Genomic DNA, 23,514 nt, shown 5'->3' with positions numbered 1-23,514 from the left:
AAGTGTTTGATCATGGAAGTCAAAGCTAAGTGGGGAAAGAAGCAAAGGGCATCAGGGGCAGGAGAGGCCTCAGTGGAAAAAAATAAAACAATTAAGAGACTAGACTTTTGGGAGATCCAAAAGCAGGCAGAGATGGCAGGGGAAAGATATTCAACTCTGTTAGCTCAAAAATGATCCTGAAACAACAAAAAGCAAACAAATCTCCATCTTTGATGAAACTAAGTGTTTAGGTTCGGGATTTCTTTGACAACAATGTACCATTAATATGACCACAGGGACTGTATCAAATGGGGGATTTATTGTTATCATACAAGAAATCCAGGGTTAGACAGTCTGGGCAAGTTCTTCAGGTCCACAACATCATCCAGGATCTAGCTGCTGCTAGCATTCTCTTCTCTATTAATGCGTTTTTCACTTTCACCGTCACCTCTTGGTTGCAAGACGGCTGCTAGACTGTCCTCCGAGCAAAAAAAAGACAAGAACAGCAGGCAAAAGGCAAAAGTTTGCTCTCCTCAGCAAACTTTCTCAAAAACTCCACGCAGGGACTTCTCTTTTCTCATTAACCTTTTTTTTTTTTTTTAATCACATTAGTATTCCTAGTTGCAAGAAAATCTGGGAAGCGGAACGCTTTAAGGAGGACACATTAAGCAGGTAATTAGCAGTCCAACACACCAGGGGACATCTGTTACCCTAAACCACAACATCTGAAGATGGAAGGTAGATGGGGCATTGGCAAATGATGCAGCAGAGAGAAAGAAGGTCAGATTTAAATGACTGCAAAGGGCAGGAGTCCTACCAACAAAGAGCAAAACTATTTGCCTTGAAAAACCCAGAATGGTCCAGGAATTAGAGGCATCAGGTACAACGGATGAAAGGGAGCTAAATACAAGGACACTGAAAGTCTGCATAAAGAGCAGTCAACCCCCATCTACATTCTTACTGTGTGCCACCCTGCTCCTCCCAGGAGACAGCTAGGTTTGTTCTCCGGAGAACAAGAAGGAATGCAGGCTTCTGGAACACTGCACTCAGAGAAGGATGAGGATGAGGTACTGTCCTGGAAACAGGGATTAAGTGAAAGTCTGCATACTAAATAGCAAGACATCCCTTCCCTACCCACTTCCCTCACACAGTACCACCAGGGTGGGCTCACAGGGAGACTTCTCTAAAGAAACTCAACGACCCGTACAGGACACTATAAGGAATGGCATAAGAAGGAAGAACCCTTGAAAACTAAAAGAAGTGGTAGTTGAAATTAAAAAAAAAAATCAATGGGAAAATAGTTAACAAGAACTCTCAGAAAGTAGAACATCTAAACAATTTGTTACTTGCTGTCTAGTTGATTCCAACTCACAGGGACCCCATGTGTGCAGAGTAGAACTGCACCACAGACATTTCCAGGATGTGACTTTTCAGAAGCTGATCGCCAGGCCTTTCTTCTGAGGAACCTCTGGATAGCTCAGAACTGCCATTCTTTTGGAGAGTAGTCCAGTGTACCACCAGCCCATCACCCAGGGACTCCCTTATCTAAGTAACAGGAGTTCCATTAGGTTAGAACTGAATGAAAAAACTAGATGTCCATCAGTTCAGAATTCAGTATGGTCCCCAGCCCACCCCAACACACACACACACACATTCGCACACTTCTAATAAATTTTTAGAGCTTCACTTCACTTGTAAACAAGGATTCCCAGAAATTAGGCAACTTACAATATGAAAGACAGGCCAAAGCACAACAAACTTAAAAAAACTAGAGATAATGCAGTGAGCAGAACAAAACTTAAATGTAATTACAACTAATACCATTAGAGATTAGAAAAGAAATAGAATCCAAGGAACAAGAACAGTATGCTTTAGTATGAGGACCAATATAAGAAGGAAGAACTCCTGAAAACTAAAAAACTTGCAGCTAAATTTAAAAAAATAGAACAAATGACAAGATAAAGCTAAGGGAACCTCCTGAAAAGTAGGACACCTAAATTATAGTAAGTCCCATTCAGAACAGAAGTAGGTGAAGGAGGAAACCATCAAAGGCTTTAAACAAACAAAAAAACATTTCTCGGACTGGAAGATATACAATTCCAGAATGACAAGGCACACTGACTGGTCACCATGAAGGAAGGCAGAAAACTTACCCAGCCATCCTGAAATGTCACAGTAGGGCAAAGGAGAAGAGATGTAAACCTCTCAGAGAAAAGCAACAGGTTACATACAGAGGGAGACAAGAACGGATCTCCACAGAAACATCTGAAGGCAGATGAAAATGGGAAAAATGTATTCCAAATTCTTTCAACCAAGAGTTTTATGCTTTTAACTAGGTATATTCAGATATGCTAAGTCTCAAAAAACTTACCCCATGCATTCTTCTTTGGGAAGCAACTGGAGTATCCTATACATCAACATGAAGTAGCTGAACAAAGATAAAGGAAAACCTGAGATCCAGGAAAAAGAACCAAGCACACGAGAGAGGTGAGGCCTGACAAGATGGTGGTGCCGTGCAGTAGGCCCAGAGAACAATGAGCCAAGACTGGAGCAGAGGACTGGAAGATTCTAGAAAGGATTTGAACTGGATCATAAATTGAACTAGTGGACTTTCTGTCAGGTTTGACTGCTAGGAAAACTGTAAATGAGAGGTATAAAACAGAGGTGTTCAAGTCATATATACAAAAACAGTACTAAAAAAGAGATACTAACATCAATAAAAGAATGAAAATATGTACTAGAAAATATATAATCATAGTATAGTATTTAATACCAAAAAAAAAAAAAACCCAACCCAGTGCCGTCGAGTCGATTCCAACTCATAGCAACCCTACAGGACAGAGTAGAACTGCTCCGCAGAGTTCCAAGGAGCGCCTGGTGGATTCGAACTGCTGACCCTTTGGTTAGCAGCTGTAGCACTTAACCACTATGCCATCAGGGTTTCTAATACAGCATAATGTTTATTAACATAGTAAAGAGATACCCAATATAAATTTAACAAAAGGTTGAAATATATTAGAATGATGGAGGGAAGGAATAAAAAATCCTTATGTTCTGAAATAGGAAGTCAATAGAGGGTATGATGATAAAGGTTGTGTGTCAACTTGGCTGGGCCATGATTCCCAGTGGGTTGGCAGTTATGTAATGATGTGGTCACCCTCCATAATGTGATCACCCAATCAGTTGTAAGGGGAGTTTTCCTGGAAGTGTGGCATGAATCCAGTATATATATATGGATGTTCTGGCAAAGCTTGCTTGCTTGCTCTGGATTCTGCATCTGGCTTGTCATCATCTGATCTCTGGTTCTTGGAACATGAGCCAGCTTCCTGCCACATTGCCTGCTGATCTTGGGATTCATCAGCCTCTGCAGCCTGTGAGCCAGAAGCCGTTCTTGGATTCGTCAACCTCTGCAGTTATGGGAGTCAGAAGCCTCCCGCCTGACACCTGACCCACAGACTTGGGACTTGGCAGCCTCTACAACTGTGTAAGCCATTTCCTTTAGGCAAATCTCTCTGTCTCTCACTATATGTACGTATGTTTCACTGGTTTTGCATCTCTAGAGAACCCAGCCTAAGACAGGCGGCTTCTAAAAGTGATGACTCAAGGGACGGTAATATACTCCTAGTATTAAAAGACAGTAACAGAGGTATACACTGTTGTTAGGTGTGATCGAGTTGGTTCCGACTCACAGCGACCCTATGTACAATAGAACAAAACACTGCCCAGCTCTGTGCCATCCTCATAATCGTTGTTATGCTTAGGTCCACTGTTGCAGCCACTATGTCAGTTCATCTCATTGAAGGTCTTCCTTTTTTCAGCTGACCCTCTACTTTACCAAGCATGATGTCCTTCTCCAGGGACTGATCCCTCCTGAAAACACATCCAAAGTATGTGAGACATAGTCTCACCATCTTTGCTTCTAAGGAGCATTCTGGTTGTACTTCTTCCAAGAACGACTTGTTCGTTCTTTTGGCAGTCCACAGTATATTCAATATTCTTCGCCAAAACCACTAAAAGTGGTTGCTTCAGGGAGTGGGAGCCAGGTGAGGGTCAAAAGGACAAGAAGCAGGTTTCATTATAAGCCTTTTATCACTCTTTGGCTTTCTTATTTACCTACTTAGGTAGAAGGGGCTAAGGGTGGTCAAAGTGGAGGAGTGGAAGATTCGAACTGCTGACCTTTTGGTTAGCAGCTGAGCTCTTAACCACTGCGCCACCAGGGCTCCAACCTTAATCTTGGCATTTGAAATTATTTCCTGACTTTCCCGCGTGGGCCACCATTTCCTTCATGATTTGGTTTGAGTTTCACCTTTTTCCAGCTCAGTGCCAACATTACAAAATCCAGCTTTATAGATTTTGTAACGTGGCACTTTGAGTATGTTGTTTTAATTTTTCTCAAATTGTTTCTGTATGTTTGACTACTAACAAAATGACATAAGTCAACAGACTAGATGGTCAATAAAGGCTTAGCAGCTGGGTTCTCATTTCTTCAACAGTAAGTGCCAGAATAGAACAGATGAATACAGTAGTAAACAGGAGAGTCACTGCCCTCCAGAAAAGGGAAAGGAAAACCAAGCGAAGAACTACAGAGCTTTCTGGGGTAAGCATAGGGTTAGAAGAGCTCTTACAGGGTGGTCAGCAATGCTTCCACTGGATGTAAGGGCTAAACTAAGTAGGTGTTTGCTAGACAAAGGGGATTCTTTAATTCTCAGTCCTGCCAAACTATGTCTTTATTATACTTCTGTATCTTGAGAGGAGCAGTGGTGGTACAGTGGTTAAGAGCTCAGCTGCTAACCAAAAGGTCAGCAGTTCAAATTCACCAGCTGTTCCTTGGAAACACTATGGGGCAGTTCTACTCTGTCCTACAGGGTCGCTAGGAGTCGGAACCAACTCAACGGTACCTAACAACAACACGTCTTGAGAAGTTTTGAAGGATTTATAAAGCTTCTCTAAATATTTCAATGTTGTTGTTGTTGTTAGGTGCCGTCGAGTTGGTTCTGACTCATAGCAACCCTATGCACAACAGAACGAAACACTGTCCGGTCCCGCGCCATCCTTACAATTGTGGTTATGCTTGAGCCATCGTTGCAGCCACTGTGTCAATCCACCTTGTTGAGGGTCTTCCTCTTTTCTGCTGACCCTGTACTCTCCCAAGCATGATGTCCTTCTCCAGGGACTCATCCCTCCTGACAACATGTCCAAAGTATGTAAGACGCAGTCTCGTCATCCTTGCCTCTAAGGAGCATTCCGGCCACACTTCTTCCAAGACAGATTTGTTCGCTCTTTTGGCAGTCCACGGTATATTCAATATTCTTCGCCAACACCACAATTCAAAGGCATCAACTCTTCTTCAGTCTTCTTTATTCACTGTCCAGCTTTCACATGCATATGATGTGACTGAAAATACCATTGCTTGGGTCAGGCGCACCTTAGTCTTCAAGGTGACAGCTTTGCGCTTCAACACTTTGAGGAGGTCCTTTGCAGCAGATTTGCCCAACGCAATGCATCTTTTGACTTCTTGACTGCTGCTTCCATACCTGTTGATTGTGGATCCAAGTATAATGAAATCTGTGAGAACGTCACTCTTCTCTCCATTTATCATGATGTTGCTTTTTGGTCCAGTTGTGAGGATTTTTGTTTTATGTTTGAGGTGCAATCCATAGTGAAGGCTGTGGTCTTTGATCTTCATTAGTAAGTGCTTCAAGTTCTCTTCACTTTCAGCAAGCAAGGTTGTGGCATCTGCATAACGCAGGTTGTTAATGAGTCTTCCTCCAACCCTGATGCCCCGTTCTTCTTCATATAGTCCAACTTCTCGGATTATTTGTTCAGCATACAGATTAAATAAGTATGGTGAAGGAATACAACCCTGACGCACATCTTTTCTGACTTTAAGCCAATCAGTATCCCCTTGTTCTGTCCGAACAACTGCCTCTTGATCTATGTAAAGGTTCCTCATAAGCACAATTAAGTGTTCTGGAATTCCCATTCTTTGCAGTGTTATCCATAGTTTGTTATGATCTACACAGTCATATGCCTTTGCACAGTCAATAAAACACAGGTAAACATCCTTCTGATATTCTTTGCTTTCAGCCAGGATCCATCTGACATCAGCAACGATATCCCTGGTTCCACAACCTTTTCTGAAACCAGCCTGAATTTCTGGCAGTTCCCTGTCGATACACTGCTGCAGCTGTTTTTGAATGATTTTCAGCAAAATTTTGCTTGCGTGTGATATTAATGATATTGTTCTATAATTTCCACATTCGGTTGGATCACCTTTCTTGGGAATAGGCATAAATATGGATCTCTTCCAGTCAGTTGGCCAGGAAGCTGTCTTCCATATTTCTTGGCATAGACGAGTGAGCACCTCCAGCGCTGCATCCATTTGTTGAAACATCTCAATTGATATTCCATCAATTCCTGGAGCCTTGTTTTTCGCCAATGCCTTCAGAGCAGCTTGGACTTCTTCCTTCAGTACCATCGGTTCCTCATCATATGCCACCTCTTGAAATGGTTGAATATCGACTAATTCTTTTTGGTATAATGACTGTGTATTCCTTCCATCTTCTTTTGATGCTTCCCACATCATTTAATATATTCCCCATGGAATCCTTCACTATTGCAACTCAAGGCTTAAATTTTTTCTTCAGTTCTTTCAGCTTGAGAAAACGCCGAGCGTGTTCTTCCCTTTTGGTTTTCCATCTCCAGCTCTTTGCACATGTCGTTATAATACTTTACTTTGTCTTCTCAAGAGGCCCTTTGAAATCTTCTGTTCAGTTCTTTTACTTCATCAATTCTTCCTTTTGCTTTAGCTGCTCGGCGCTCAAGAGCAAGTTTCAGAGTCTCCTCTGACATCCATCTTGGTCTTTTCTTTCTTTCCTGTCTTTTCAATGACCTCTTGCTTTCTACAAGGATGATGTCCTGATGTCATCCCACAACTTGTCTGGTCTTCGGTCACCAGTGTTCAACGTGTCAAATCTATTCTTCAGATGGTCTCTAAATTCAGGTGGGATATACTCAAGGTCATATTTTGGCTCTCGTGGACTTGCTCTGATTTTCTTCAGTTTCAGCTTGAACTTGCATAGGAGCAATTGATGGTCTGTTCCACAGTCAGCCCCTGGCCTTGTTCTGACTGATGATATTGAGCTTTTCCATCATCTCTTTCCAAGATGCAGTCAATTTGATTTCTGCGTGTTCCATCTGGCGAGGTCCACGTGTATAGTCACCATTTATGTTGGTGAAAGAAGGTATTTGCAATGAAGAAGTTGTTGGTCTTGCAAAATTCTATCATTCGATCTCCGGCATTGTTTCTGTCACCAAGACCATGTTTTCCAATTACTGATCCTTCTTCTTTGTTTCCAACTTTCACATTCCAATCACCAGTAATTATCAATGCATCTTGATTGCATGTTCGATCAATTTCCGACTGAAGCAGCTGATAAAAATCTTTTATTTCTTCATCTTTGGCCCTAGTGGATGGTGCATAAATTTGAATAGTCGTATTAACTGGTCTTCCTTGTAGGCGTATGGATATTATCCTATCACTGACAGCGTTGTACTTCAGGATAGATCTTGAAACATTCTTTTTGACAATGAATGCAACACCATTCCTCTTTGAGTTGTCACTCCCAGCATAGTAGACTACATGATTGACCGATTCAAAATGGCCAATACCAGTCCATTTCAACTCACTAATGCCTAGGATATCAATGTTTATGTGTTCCATTTCATTTTTGACAATTTCCAATTTTCCTAGATTCATACTTCATACATTCCAGGTTCCAATTATTAATGGATGTTTGCAGCTGTTTCTTCTCATTTTGAGTCATGCCACATCAGCAAATGAAGGTCCTGAAAGCTTTAGTCCATCCACATCATTAAGGCTGACTCTACTTTGAGGTGGCAGCTCTTCCCCAGTCATCTTTTGAGTGCCTTCCAACCTGGGGTGCTCATCTTCCAGCACTGTATCAGACAGTGTTCCGCTGCTATTCATAAGGTTTTCACTGGCTAATGCTTTTCAGAAGTAGACTGCTGGGTCCTTCTTCCTAGTCTGTCTTAGTCTGGAACCTCAGCTGAAACCTGTCCTCCTTGGGTGACCCTACTGGTATCGGAATACTGGTGACATAGCTTCCAGCATCACAGCAACACACAGTATGACAAACTGATAGACATGTGGGGGAAATATTTCAATAGAAGTTATTAATATACCATATAAGCCATTTGTTACTGTTAAATGCAGGATAGGTACCAAAATGAAATCTAGCTAAACCAGAGTTGGTCTTTGGACTACATATTATGGAAACCATTTAAAACGATGATTCTGTAACATCAAGTTTTTAAAACTGAAGAAAATCTGAACTAACATACTACGAATTTTCACGTAAAGGAATAAAAATCAAATATACTGTTTAAAGACAAATTAGAAAATTATGGTGTCATTACTGACAATGCAAAGTCCTGATTAAATATAAAACTATTTCCCTCAAAAAATACACATAAAAATTAATTACAAATCTATCAAAGGCTAAGTCTTCAGACATTCATAAGCAAAGCTTAATCATGAGGTTTTAAAAATAATACTCTGTACGATTAAGGATCTTATCTCCTTTGTTAAAGTGAGGATTGAACCACGTAAACAGGCTTGTCTTTCAAGCAACTATTATGAACAAGCTATTGAGGGTTATCAGAGAACTGAGAAGGTGGCGCTTTTTAAAAAATGATTCTATTACAGAGGAGTTAATGTACATCCACATAAGGAACTTCTTATTCTGTGGCATTTTCCCAATCATACATTCACCAGTAGAAAATTTTGAAAATTATTCCTTATGTAGGAGGGAATTTGTGTATCACGGGATTCTGGGACCCAGGGCAACCTGCCATAAACATGTTTCTTTGAAGTCTCATTCTTTATCTTTAAAATTTGTATAAATCTACTCTATAACAAATCCATGGTTGTTTTTAACAGAAGAGGTTTCTACTCCAAAAAAGATAAGTTAAAAATGACACTCCAGAAAGACAATTTATCCAATGACTGAGAAGCCAGCATCCTTGAGAACAGCATACACTGTAGATTTGCCCCTTTCACTCACTCTGCCTCATATTTGTTGTTAAACTTCAAATATATATATTGTTGAATCACGCATTCGTTCCTGGTACATACATATGTGAAGAGAGAGCAGTCTTGAAACTTACGTGAATAAAAATTTTTATTTTTTTTGCCATAATCCAATTCTAATCTCTGTTACCTTAATCAAATCAGAAAATTTTATTTTCTGACTGCATTAAATTTACAAAAAGTTCTCCCACATCACACCAAAGCATTCCTCATGTTTTACTTCCAATGCTCAGATACTTAATGAATTAAACCATTTTAATGAGTTTCTTTTGATTAACTCCTTCAAATACACCTTGTCCAAAACCTCTCTGTCAAAAAAGATTTATCCTACAGTTACCTACACAGACGTTGTCAAAGTGTTCCCAGTTTGGTATGAATGGATGTTCTCTGGAATACGAACTGAACATTAGGGAAACACTGCTCATCACTGTCCAATGATCCCAGTGGTGAGAAGTTCTTGGTTAGAATTCCTCCTCTGCCTGTTTGCTGCGGGACTGCTTGAGCTGCTGCAACCGCCTGATGGTTTCAGAAACAGTACGTTCTCCATGGACCTTATTATCTCTTGTGCGGATGTTCACTGTGCCACTGGTTTTCTCTTTTTCACCAACAACTAAAACATAAAAGATGCAAAGCTTTGTGAGACTGAATCAAAGACACACAAGGATTCTTCCTGAACGCTTGAGCGGAAATTATCTTGGGGCCCAAGAGCCACCCTGAACCTTCATTAAAATAAACAGGTGACGGTATATAGTTGAGCAACTGATTTAAAAATCTATTTATTTTCTGAAAATACGTACCACTTTGCAATGCTGCTGTAAAATGGCTACGTTTGTTGAGCTACTTAATGTAGCCAATGTAATAAAAACTTACTGTATGATTCTTCAGACAGGGATTGGACTGGAATATGGGATGGAAAATGATACCGGTGAAGAATAAGCTTCTTGGAACAAGTAGACACATGAGACTATGTTGGCATCTCCTGTCTGGAGGGGAGATGAGAGGGCAGAGGGGTTCAGAAGCTACCTGAATGGCATGAGGAGAGATAGTGGAGGGAAGAACTGTGCTATCTCATAAGGAGGAGAGTGGTTAGGAGTGTATAGCAAGGTGTATGTAAATTTTTATATGAGAGACTGACTTGATTTGTAAACTTTCACTTAAAGCACAATAAAAATTAATAATTAAAAAAAAAACTTACTGCATGAAGAAGTATGAGGTAAAGGGGAGGAAATTTTTAGACAAACTTTTAAAGGTCATTCTTTTCAAACTTAAATTTTCCTCTTATATTAACTGAAGAAACTTTAGTAGTTTTAACAATCAGGACTGGAAGGAACCAAACTTAGGGCCAGGTCTCAAGATTTTAGTGGATCTTCCTGAGGTTCGGGAAGTTTTTCTTTGGTAAGTTTCTTTCCATACCTAGAATGAAGTTATATTGTGCCAACTGGGCATTTCTGATCTTCTTATTCAATGTACAGCCTGGATCCAGATCGACATCTGCCATGAACTTAGCATCATGGAATTCCTGCCGTACCTATTGCAAGAGAGACACACAATGCTTCACATCTAAAATTAGAACTACATTTTGATTGTAAATAGTTTTGCTCAACATAAGATTTGGATAATCATGTAAACCAAATGATATGCCTGTCAGTTTGTTGTACTATAGGGTTGCGTGTTGCTGTGATGCTGGAAGCTGTACCACTGGTATTCAAATACCAGCAGGGTCACCCATGGCAGACAGATTTCAGCTGAGTTTCCAGACTACGACAGACTAGGAAGAAGGACCCGGCAGTCTACTTCTGAAAAGCATTAGCCAGTGAAAACCTTATGAATAGCAGCGGAACACTGTCTGATACAGTGCTGGAAGATGAGCCCTTCAGGTTGGAAGGCACTCAAAATACGACAAGGGAAAAGCCACCTCCTCAAAGTAGAGTCAATCTTAATGACGTGGATTCAGTCAAGCTTTCAGGATCTTCATTTGCTGATGTAGCATGACTCAAAATGAGAAGAAACAGCTGCAAACATCCATTAATAATTGGAATGTGACACGTACGAAGTGTGCATCTAGAACAAACAAATCTGTCTCGGAAGAAGTATTACCAGAATGCTCCTTAGAAGCAAGGATGGCAAGACTACATCTCATAAATTTTGGACATGTTATCAGAAGGGATCAGTCCTTGGAGAAGGACATCATGTTTGGTAAAGAAGAGTGCCAATGAAAAAGAGGAAAACCCTCAGTGAGACGGACTGACACAGTGCGTGAAACAATGGGCTTAAGTGTAGCAACAACTGTGAGGATGGCGTAAGACCGAGCAGTGTTTCGTTCTGTTGTACACGGGGTCGCTATGAGTTGGAACTGACTCAATGGCACCTAACAACAGCATATACTGAAGCATATACTATTAATATGTTAAGTTTTACCATTTAAAAAATCAAAACTTATTTTGCTTTTGAGAGATAAATGTTTTAGAAAAATCATCAGATTTTAAAACATCAGAATTTAGGCAATTAATTAAATTTAACCAGTTCTCTTAAATCATCTTGTTGTTGGGTGCCATGAGTCAGTTCTGACTCACACAGACCTTACGTATAGCAGAACACTGCCTGGTCCAGCACTATCCTCACAATCGTTGCTGTGTTTGAGTCCACTGTTGCAGCCACTATGTCAATCCATCTCATTGAAGGTCTTCCTCTTTTTCACTGAACCTCTACTTTATCAAGCATGATGTCCTTCTCCACAGACTGGTCCCTCCTGATAACATGTCCGAAGTAAGCGAGAGGAAGTCTCACCATCCTCCCTTCTAAGGATCATTCTGGCTATACTTCCTCCGAGACAGATTTGTTTTTCTTCTGGCAGCCCACTATGTATTTAAAATTCTTCACCAGCACTGCTTCAATCTAAGGTCTTCCTTATTTACTGCTCTTAAGTCATACAGATTATAAAGGAAAAGAAATCCTTTTACAAATACATCTCAAGTTCCTGATACTGTTTCCAGGAAATAAATTGAATGGCTTCCATATAACATCCAAGATAGATGCCCAGGCCAACAGAGTATGTTTCTGGTCCCTTAAACAGGCAGCAATTTGGTAAGGAGTCAGGTAGGAATTAACTCGTTGCTGCCATTTATGTGTGCAATATTTCTTAAAATAAACACTGACAATGTAATCAATAGGCTAAAATCACTGCCACAGCTTCTTTCATATTCCTGGAGAATGGAATATAAACTGCCATATAAAATTGTCTTATAACACTAATTGTTTTTTTAATGCCCTGTGTATACCAATAACCTAATTAAACAGAACTCTATTCTAAAAGAATAATTTGAATAAAAGAAAATAATAGGTTTAAGAAATACTAAATTTTCTTTTTTTTCTAAATACTGATTTCATTTCTGATTTAAGGAGAACTTCTTAGGAAGCAGATAAAGGGGTTCGAGCTAAAGATCAGATTAGGATTTCCTGAAGTAAGTTTCTAGGAATTTAAAGTTGGCAAACTAAGTTAGATATTATTGTCTTTTTAAGTTTTCTTCTCAAAAATACTAGTTCTACTTTATTATCTTAAGTCTATGTGTATTAAGTAAACAAAGTTTTTAGTACCATATTTTTAAGCAAATAACGCATGTCTTCTGATTGCCAACCCCGTCCTCTCCCCTTAAGGTATTTTCATAAGTGTGCTAATTTTTTTTATAGCAACATGTAAAAAAAAAATTGGCATAGCAGCACTTTTGAAAATACCTTGCAGGGTGAAGGTGCAACTGGCAAACAGATGTAGAAACCACATGTTATCTGCATAAAACTGTGGTATTTTCTTCTCCCAAAAAGTAATACTGTAAGCTAAATTAAATATCCCACTCACCTGCCAACCAATTTCCACTGATAGGATAAAAGGATCTGAAGCAATCATTTTTATTTCACTGTCATTTCACATTAACCTCAGACTTCAGAAATGAAAAACGTATGATTAATGTTTCAAAGAAACCTTCCTCGATTGAATAAATATTAACTTCTAAATATGAGAATGTTTCCCTTTCATTAGGTTCTCATGGGCATTAATCTTTTAGCTTTAAAATGGAATAATAAAAACTTAAGTTTAAAAGTAATTTAGATTACAACAAGTTAATGATGAGTGAATAATAACAAAATATATTTCTGCTCATAAACAATCAGTTTTGGGAATTTGCATCTTATATTAAAAAAAAAAAACACACCTGGTTTAAATACAGCTTCGTATGTCCAAACAAAAACCTACACATGAACGTTTATAGAAGTTTTATCTATAATTGCCCAAAACTGGAAGCAATCAAGATGTCCTTCGATAGGTGACTGGATAAACAAACTGTGGTGCATCCACACAATGAAATATTGTCCAGTGATAAAAAGAAATAAGCTATCAAGCCATAAAAAGACAAGGAGGAACCTTAAATGCATACTGCTAAACGGAAGAAGCCAAGTTTGAAAAGGCTCTGCACTGCACGATTCCAACTATGTGACATTCTGGAAAAGGCAAGGCTATAGAGACAGTAAAAGATCAGTGGCTGCCAGGGGTTCAGAGAAAAGGGAAAGAGGAATAAACAGGTGGAGCTCAGGGCGTTTTGGGGCAATGAAACTATTCTGTGTGATACTGTAACAGTGGACACATGACATGAAGCATTTTTCAAAACCCATAGGGCCATAGCACAAATAGTGATCCCTAATGTTTTAAACAATGGATTTTAGTTAATAATAAAGGGCTCTTTTAGTTAATAATAATGTATCAATATTGACTCATCAAGTCTAACAAATGTACCACACTATCGCAGCATGTTAATAACCGGGGAAACGGCAGGAGTGAGAGTGCGAAATATCGAACTCTGTGCATTTTTTGCACAATTTCTCTGTAGACCTTACACTGTTCTACAAAATAAAGTGTACTAAAAATAAATAAGTAAATAATTAAAAACCCAGTTTCCTTACAAATGGCCATTAACCCAAACAAGGGGCCAAGAGCCTGAGGCTGGAGTTCCTTCCTCATCACTGCTATAGGGATAGCACCCTGGGGCTCTAACTCAAAAGTCACGAACACTGATTATCTTCTTTTGGTAGATACCCATAAAAAAACCCATTGCCATCGAGTGGATTCTGACTCATAGTGACCCTACAGGACAAAGGAGAACTGCCCCATGGAGTTTTTAAGGAGCTCCTAGTGGATTCGAACTGCTGACCTCTTGGTTAGCAGCCGTAGCTCTTAACCACTCCACCACCAGGGTTTCTGCAGATGTTACAAAGTTCCTGCTAAGCAGACCTCCCACCACAATGCCACCCAGACCACTAGAGAGAAGAGTAGGATTTTCTGGAAGTCCTGATCAGAATGTACAATGAAAATAGCAACATTTCTCATCACGTGAGGCCTGCCTTGCCAAAACTATATGGCTTATATTATTTGAAAAGCTGAACAACAGACAATAAATTTGAAGAAAAGTCATATTTAAGGATTACCTTTTGAGCATATTCATCGCATGTGGGTCCCACCGGAACCACCATTACCTGGCGAGGAGACAGCCAGAAAGGCCTTTAGAAAAAAATAAAAGTATTTAATGTGGATTTGGGCATATTCCCTAAATAGGCATGGCACATTTCTTAGTCTATTCTTTAGTCTCTTTTTGAGAAATACGAAAGGGCTACTTTAAAAAACTTGGCTTTATTTTCAACATCCAAAGAAGACTAAGGGGGAAAACTCAGGAGTAGAAAACTAACCCTAAATAACAAAAATCTGTAACTGCGATTTGTCTTGCTAAGCAGACTGCAAAGGCCTCACACATATTGAATCGCCACGCCCCGGATGCAGGAGGTGTTAAAAAAGTATTACATAACAACACTGAGTGATTATTCAAGCACGATTTTATACTTTTTTTTGGTTTTTATTTTATACTTTGTGGGGGACACAGGAGGTACCTTTAGTTTATTCAAGATCCAATTTTCAGGATTTGGTACGTTGTAACTGATAAAAACTGGTGACGGTATTTAAAAACAAGTGTGTTTTGACTACTTATTGAGGATGACCCCATCTGCCATTCTCCTGATGGAGAATTTCAGGTGCACTGCGTCAAACCATCCCAATGATGCAGACATCAGGCCAACGTTTCTCCCCATTGCTCCTCCATTTTCCATTATTTTGTTATATCAAGGAAATGGCTAGAGTAGGTTCTAAATTCTACCCTAATTGAGGTTTTTTTTCACCTATCACAGGTTCGGCATAGCAATTACCCAAGGATTCCCCTAATCCCTAGGAGCCAGGCAGATTTGACTTGATTTGATTTTGTGAAATATAACTGATTGAGGTTATCTTATTTCATTGATAAGTATGAAAAACTCCCCCAAATGTCTGAGATAACCAAATTACAAATAAAAACTGAAATAAATGACTGTAATGTATAAGATAAAATGCAAGTCAAGTGCTCATTTCTTGCCAGCAAAAACATAATCTAATGGAAACAAGTCACAAAAAGTTGATCAAACAATTTGGAGTCTGCATTCTCAATTAAAAAGAATAGTTGGCTTCTAAAGGATGTCAAAATACTTGCCCCGTATGATCAGTAGGATGAACAAGGGAAGCAAAAAGCCTACCCTTGTTCACCCGGACAGAAACAGCAAAGCTGTATAAATCCCCAAACAAAGCTAAATGGATGTCAAAAGCAATCAAAATAACAAATATGTTTCTTCCTACTCAGAAAATACTACATAACCACACAAATCAAGTTATGAAGTAAACATTATTGTATTAAAAAATATTCTCAAAGCTAAAAAATTTGAGTTTAGATTTGGATTCCTTACTTTTTAGTGAACACTTGTCATTAATTTGAAGTGACCAATTAGAGTCACTGTCCCTCTCCATCTCACAACTAAACTGGAAAACAGACATTTTTTCTACCCTATTTACATTGTCCAGACAAAAACAAAACAATGACCGGGATTACCATTTGCCTCCATAGTTTTCAGTAAGAATAGCAATCATTCTCTCCACTGACCCCAAGATGGCTCGATGAACAATCACTGGCCTTTTCTTATCATCACCATCATGGCTATAAAGAAAAACAAAGAATTTGCTTTGCTTTATTAGGTATTTTTCCCTTATGTGCCTGGAGAAAAACATTCAGAGCAGACTCAGAAGCTCACCTTACAAAAGTAAGATTAAATCTGATGGGCAACTGAAAATCCAGCTGGATCGTTGCACACTGGTGGTACCGGCCAATTGCATCTTTAATCTCTATGTCGATCTAAGAAACAAAGATCAGGTTGTTATAAAACGTTGTCTACACTAAAGCTGAACTCAACAGTAAGATTAGGGCTGATTTTCCTTTTCTTAAAAACTGACTTTAAAGTAATCTCTTCTTCACCGAAAAATAAAAATCACACATTAGCCCAAAGGACTACTCTAATATACTTTGGTACTGACCTTTGGACCATAGAAAGCTCCATCTCCAGGGTTTAACTGCCACTTTTCACCAAACTCATTCAGACTATTTTCCAGTTGCTAAGGATAAAGCAAAATGATGTTTATTTTTGTTCATCTGCAATATCCCTTCTTCCAGGCTAATGTGGGATTAACAATACCATAACTTGGATGGGTCACTACTCGCAGCTTTATAATTTTGCCCACTTACATATACTCTCACACAAACCTCTTTTAAAGCTTATGGTTTAATAACTGAAAAACTTTCAACCATTTCAAAATACATTATCACAGAAAAAAAAATGTTGTTAGGTGTCATCAAGTCAGTTCTGACTCATAGCCGCCCTATGTACAACAGAATGAAACACTGGCCAGTTCTGCGTCATCCTCACAATTGTTGCTACGCTTGACCACATTATTGCAGCCACTGTGTCAGTCCATCTCGTTGAGGGTCTTCCTCTTTTTCGCTGACCCTTTACTTTACCAAACATGATGTCCTTCTCCAGGGACTGATCCCTCCTGACAACATGTAAGTATGTGAGACGTAGTCTCACCATCCTTGCTTCTAAGGAGTGTTCTGGTTACACTTCTTCTAAGACAGATTTGTTTGTTATTTTGGGAGTCCATGATATATTTGATATTTTCTTCCAACACCACAATTCAAAGGCATCAATTCTTTGGTCTTCTTTACTCATCATCCAGCTTTCACATGCATAGGAGGCAACTGAAAACACCATGGCTTGGGCCAGGTGAACCTTAAATTAGCTTACTCCAACCTAGGAACCATTTCTAATTTTCTTCTGCTTTTATCCATGTAAAAAGGCTTGGCTTTCTTATAATTTGGAACAAGTCCATTTCAGTCTAGCAATATTCAAACAAGCTGAAAAACACCACTTACTTTCTCAGCCTGATTCCATACTTCAATATCTCCAAGGAATTTTTCTGGGCGAGTAGAAAGGTTCAGTTTAAAAGAAAATCCAAATACATCATACACAGTACGTAGAAAATCCAAACAGCCTTTTATTTCATCCTCAATCTTTAAATAAAAAGAGGACACAGTTGTTATTTTCCTGGACTGTCTTGGCACTGCTTTCAAAGCATCTCATTGCACAGGGTTTCGTACCTGCTCCATGGCACAGAATATGTGAGCGTCATCCTGCTGGAATCTTCGTACTCGGGTGAGTCCTGTGAGTGCTCCTGACAGCTCATTCCTATGAAGTACCCCAAAATCAGCTAACCGCAGAGGCAACTCTCTCCAGGATCTTGGCCGATGATCAAACATAAGGCTGAAGAAAGAAGAAAATCCACTGAGAATTTCACAAGACTAAAATTGCTTCTCTAATATTACATTTAATACTTTTATATAAATTTTTTGAAAAAAGTATGTCAAAAAGCCAATGATTCTAGTTGTCCATACAAGCAACATTTCTCAAATTCTGGCAATTTATGCACGTGTATGAATAAAACAGCAAATAAATTATGATACAACCAATTGTAGCTAAGATAGAATAAAAAAAATATTCCCAAAAGCCTGAAGTCGAGTCCTTGTGCTCAATATTTACATTAACTTAAGGACTGCCTTTAAAGCTCATACTTTAAAAAAAAAAAACCTTAGCTACATACAAATCATTTATAACACTGCCAACCCAAGTTAGATGTGCTTTCCTGTCACTCCCGTAAGTGCTTCAATTCCTTGTTAGTCTGAAAGTACTTCAGAGACTTTGAAGAATTTGGGAAAATTAAGAATTAGCCTACAATCAAGGCTCCTCTTGGATATTCCTGATCTCTCTCACCTCCTCTGCCCTTGAATCCTTACTTGGAGCTGTGGACACTGCCCATGGGGCTGGGCCTCGGCTACCTGCATCCAAAGACCTCCCTAGTGCTTCCCCAACTTGGTTTCCACCCAACTTTCAAGAAGGATGGAAAGGGAGCAGCCTGAAGGCAAAAACTTACCAAATATGTCAATTCATTAACAGTAGGTTATGATGAACGTGCCTCTTAAAAAAAAAAAAAAACTAGAGAATTTGCTAAGGCCCAGATTCAGTCTGTTTTACATTTTGCCTCATTCGCGGCTATAGCTTTGGCACCATTTTGAATGTTTATAGTTCTGGGGGCCCAACTGGGCATACAAGATGTTATAAAACCACAATAACGTTGCATTTAAATACTCCTCTATTACATAATTTGTTTTTAACAAAAACTCTTTCAAAGGAAGGAGTGCAATCCAGAGCTAACTGTAGAACAGAAAAAATTTTCATAGAAACTCATAGCTGCTGCATACCAGTGTCCTGGGCAGTTCATGGGTTTTAGAGCAAAGAGCTCCTTCTCCACTTCAAAGGAGAACATGTTCTCACTGTAGTGCTGCCAGTGGCCCGAGGTCATCCAGAGTCGGCTGTTATAGATGTTTGGGGTGACCACCTCCTGGAATCCTCGTTTCCTATATTCACTCTTAGAAAACAAACAGGTAGAACACATGTATAGGAAAAAAAATTCTCATACTTTCTGGTAGGAGTAAAGATTTGAAAAGCAGATTTATACTATCAAGTTCAAGATACACATACACTAAAACAAAACAACAAAAAAAAAAACCATCGTTGTCGAGTTGAGTCCAACTCATAGCAACCCTACAGGATAGAATAGGCCTGCCCCAAAGGGTTTCTAAAGAGCTCCTGGTGGATTCAAACCACCAACCTTTTGGTCCCACAAGGGTTTCGACACATATACTAGGACTCAGAAATTCCCCTTGTAGGTATATGCCAAAGAGGGAATTCTTGCATACGTACATAAGGAGGCTTTAAAAAGGACACTAATTTCAGCATTAGTAATATATGAAAATTGGAAGTTAAATCAATGTCCATCAATAAAGCAATGGGCATATATTGGTAGTTACAAAATAATATGCAGCAGTGAAAATGGACGAACTGAATTTGTATTAACTAAAAAACTAAACAAAACACAAACTAATACACGATCAGACTCCACGTGTGTAAATATGAAGCACACAAAAACATAGTTTAATGGTCCATATTTAGAGGGACACGTAAAACAACATGGACACAAGGATCCATACCAACTGCACACTAATACTTTCTTCTAGGCAAGGAGGGAATGGATCAGAAGAGGGTCCCAAAGGGGGCTGTCCACTGTGCATGTCAGGTTTTACTTCTTTAACAAAAACCCAGAAGCAAATATAGCACAATGTAAATATTTGTTCCATCTAGATTGTCAGTACAGATATTGATTTTACTACTCTTTATACCAAAGTTATGCTTAAAGGGCTCCATAATTTAAAAAAAAAAAAATGTAAAGACTAACTTGCTTTTTCTAGGAAAATACAAATAAATGGTCAAAGAGGCCACAGAGCACCTGTGTAAAGGTCCCACTCCAAGCTTACCAGCTGTTCTCTCTTGAGTATATATCCTTGTATATGGACAAAATCATGTACTAGGAAGAAGTCATTTTTTATACATTTTATGAGACAGCAGACTCGCATTTTTACTCTTTTGTATGTTTCTTTTTCAAATACAAGGTTATTCTTCCTTTTAGCAGATCTTATTTAATAAAATCACCTTATAGCCTAAATCTACAGAAGAAAATAATGAATATGGTTTACCCTGATAAATTCAATAAGTGTGTTATAAATATAGGCTCCCTTTGGCAGGAAAAAGCAACTTCCAGGGCTGAGTTCATGGAAGAAATACAGTTCTTGATCCTGGGTAAAATGAAAACAAAAAGTGTTTATATACATACATGACATCAACATAAATGTCAGTGTTCTTGAGCTCAGAATATGGTCACAACACTCCTGAATCAAAGAAAACAGGTCAGTATTTCTGATATAATTTAATGGTACATAAATGCATTTGGTTTGCAACTTAGCAAAAACATGCTTCCTGCATGTTACCTTCCTGGATCTAGTCAAGTTTACCCAACAGTGAAGTGAGGCAGGAGTCTCTCAGTTCTCTTCCACTATTCACAGCAGAAGCTCTCATAGTTTTTAACTCCTCAAATCTCCATGATCTAGGTTTTTTTTTTTTTTTTTTTCCAGTAGGAAGTGTAGGAAGGAGACTGGAAAAAATACATTGATGCTGAAATAGAAGGAGATCAAGTTGGCTGACTTTGGGACATGGAGAGGAAAACGTACAACAGCTTCCTACCAATCCCTCATCAAATGCCCAAAAACCTCAGGGAGAGGCCGTACAATTGCTTTGTTATTGCTGGAATTTATTTGAGGCAATCAAGGGGGCATGGTAGTGGATACTGCCTCCTGCCGAAGTGCCATAATCTAACCGCCGAGGACCCCTAGCACACAGAGAACACTACCTGCAGGAAGGAATGTTCTTACCAAAAATAACTTCCAATATAGGAGACACGAAGGGACTACAAGGATAAACGACACCACAAAATCCATCAGTGACTCACTGTGTCACTGTGGACAACAAGTGGATTAATCTTTCTGGGACTCAGTTTCCTCATCTTTAAAATGAGTCAGTAGAACTAAATGATTTCCCAAGTATCTCCCAGCTCCAAAAAATGCTGCTATGCTTCTTTTACAGAAATTGGTAGGTCATCAGCATTTGCTCCCAGTAAAAGGAGTAGTTAAAATACATTTGAAGCACTCTCTAGAAAGAAAATGTGTACAATGAGTAAGTACACTCACACAGGACACAGTACCATAGTTACTTGAAAGCTATGATCGCTTCAAAAGGCATCTCTATTCCATTATACCAGAAAACTACTAGTACTTAACTAAATTTCAGACTTAAAAAGAAATGATGAAAACTCAAATCAACATACCTTCCCAATTTTCCTATGATCTCGGTTTTTAGCCTCCTCTTGGAACTTCTCCCACTCTTTCAACATTTTAGGATCTGGGAACGAAATGCCATAAATTCTCTGGAGAGTTTCCATATCTGCTTTGCCTTCCCAATATGTGGAGGAGTTCTGAAAACAAAGATTAACCATGAAACAACATTTAAATTTGTAAATATCTCATACTTAAGAATTGGGTGTTATTTCTCATAATCACCTACGAGTCAAATTCATATTAATCCTTATGACAAAGAAAAAAAATGACATAAAAAGTATGCTTAGTAAATGTCTCACAATTGCTCTGGAGCCTAACTAGAGTAGGCATGCTCATTCCTGCTCATTCCAGAGCACAAAGCTAGTTGCTTTCTCTCCTCACAAACGCCCTCCCCTTAACACCCTCATCAAAATACAATTCCACGAACGTTAATTACTCTGACTGCAAGGTTATCACTCACAAAATGACTAAACAAAAAATGGAAAATGAACCAACATAAAGCAACTTGAAATGATTCAATTACTCTCATGATTTAAAGCGCATTGTAATAATCACCCATAAGACAATTATGAACTAGTATACAACTGGCAGGATTAATTTTGCTAGAACAACACCTTGGGGAATGATTGACTTAGACATGCGGAGTGACTCTCGAAGTCAAGCTTCAGTGGCCCCTGCCTGTCTGATTCCATGAACCCCACAACCTTCATCACCATGTGCTTAGGTGAGGACCGTTGAGCCCGTTACTCCTTGAGATAATTTGGGTTATAAAACACTGACACCATATAATGCCCACAGTTGGAAGATAGTATGAGAAAAAATCCATCTTTGACAAATGCAAAAGGAAACTACTAAGAAAAATGGTAGAAAAGAGAAATCAATAAAAGTTTAAACACATATCTATGCTAGACAAACACATTTACATAGAGCGTCTAAGTAGATTGCTTACTTTGTGTATTTTTAAAGTCTTAATTTTGCCAGTATGTCTGACATGAGGACCCCGGCAGAGATCTATCAAAGGGCCACACCTAAAGATAAAATGAAAGGAATTTTAACAAAGACTTAACACAGCCTATGCAACAGTTGCCTTTAATGACATCTGATATTCTCACCTATAGACTGTGGTAGTTGGAGTATTCACTTTTTCGTTCAATATCCGGCATTTGAATTTGTTGTACTGAAAACAAAAAATTGTTTTTTAAAACACTATTAATTTTCACTTCTAAGTAATGTAACTAAAATATAATTCATCCAGCACATCTTATCAAAGCATTTTATGAATATAAATATTTCATGTACTAAAAACACAGTTAAATTTTTCTAATGAACAAAGTAGGCTTCAACTTAGTACGCTGAACCCCTGCAGTACAACTTTAAGTAACACGCAGTGCCTAACTAGGGAGGTGGGGACCACACCAGGTTAACACCGCCAGGGGGAGTGACACCAAAATGATTGTCTGTAAAATTTTTGTGCAGTGTTTCAGCAGAAATTTATTGTTTTTTATAAAAATACCCCTGCAGTTAGTTATAACAACAAAAACATTTTTCGTAAGCTCAGCTTCCATGTATCGATAAGCCTACAAGGCTAAAGCTCTGCGCTAATTTACGTTTTGAACCTTCTAGTGGGCTCCAGTCAGAGCCGTCCTTATTACCCAGTTACTAGGATGTTCCGAATTGTGTGGTTTCATCTACACCCGCTACAAGCACATGCTGTTGTTGTAGTTGCTGCCGGTGGTTTTACAATCACCGAGTTTGTCCAATTTTCTGGCGTCTTAGCTGCAGTGGAGCCCTGGTGGCACAGCGGTGAAAAGCTGGGCTGCCACACCACAAGTCGAGCGGTTCTAACCCAGCAGCTGCTCCTCAGAAACCCTCCGGGGCAGTCCTACTCCATCCTGTAGACTCACTCTGAGTTGGGCTGCTCCTCACAAACCCTCCGGGGCAGTCCTACTCCATCCTGTAGACTCACTCTGAGTTGGGCTGCTCCTCACAAACCCTCCGGGGCAGTCCTACTCCATCCTGTAGACTCACTCTGAGTTGGGCTGCTCCTCACAAACCCTCCGGGGCAGTCCTACTCCATCCTGTAGACTCACTCTGAGTTGGGCTGCTCCTCACAAACCCTCCAGGGCAGTCCTACTCCATCCTGTAGACTCACTCTGAGTTGGGCTGCTCCTCACAAACCCTCCGGGGCAG

At 39.2% G+C, this 23,514-nt stretch overlaps 1 protein-coding gene across 1 annotated transcript in view; it reads right to left on the bottom strand.

Moving 5' to 3' along the window:
- Positions 1–9,164: 9,164 nt before the first annotated feature.
- TARS1 (threonyl-tRNA synthetase 1) overlaps positions 9,165–23,514 on the bottom strand; it is a 29,009-nt gene continuing 14,659 nt past the window's right edge. The window contains exons 7-19 of the mRNA XM_010588086.3: positions 22,437–22,501; positions 22,274–22,352; positions 21,315–21,461; positions 20,131–20,229; positions 18,799–18,965; positions 17,641–17,803; positions 17,416–17,553; positions 16,521–16,598; positions 16,241–16,341; positions 16,042–16,146; positions 14,564–14,636; positions 10,505–10,619; positions 9,165–9,701 (exon numbers count right to left, since the gene is read on the bottom strand). Of these exons, the coding sequence (XP_010586388.1) occupies positions 9,553–9,701; positions 10,505–10,619; positions 14,564–14,636; positions 16,042–16,146; positions 16,241–16,341; positions 16,521–16,598; positions 17,416–17,553; positions 17,641–17,803; positions 18,799–18,965; positions 20,131–20,229; positions 21,315–21,461; positions 22,274–22,352; positions 22,437–22,501 (1,479 nt within the window). The 3' untranslated portion in view covers positions 9,165–9,552. The remainder of the gene's footprint in view (positions 9,702–10,504; positions 10,620–14,563; positions 14,637–16,041; positions 16,147–16,240; positions 16,342–16,520; positions 16,599–17,415; positions 17,554–17,640; positions 17,804–18,798; positions 18,966–20,130; positions 20,230–21,314; positions 21,462–22,273; positions 22,353–22,436; positions 22,502–23,514) is intronic.

The sequence above is a fragment of the Loxodonta africana genome, chromosome 2, assembly GCF_030014295.1.
Source record: "Loxodonta africana isolate mLoxAfr1 chromosome 2, mLoxAfr1.hap2, whole genome shotgun sequence".
Lineage (NCBI taxonomy): Eukaryota > Metazoa > Chordata > Mammalia > Proboscidea > Elephantidae > Loxodonta > Loxodonta africana.
Note: the sequence above shows the minus strand (reverse complement) of the source record. Positions and strands in the feature narration are given on the sequence as shown.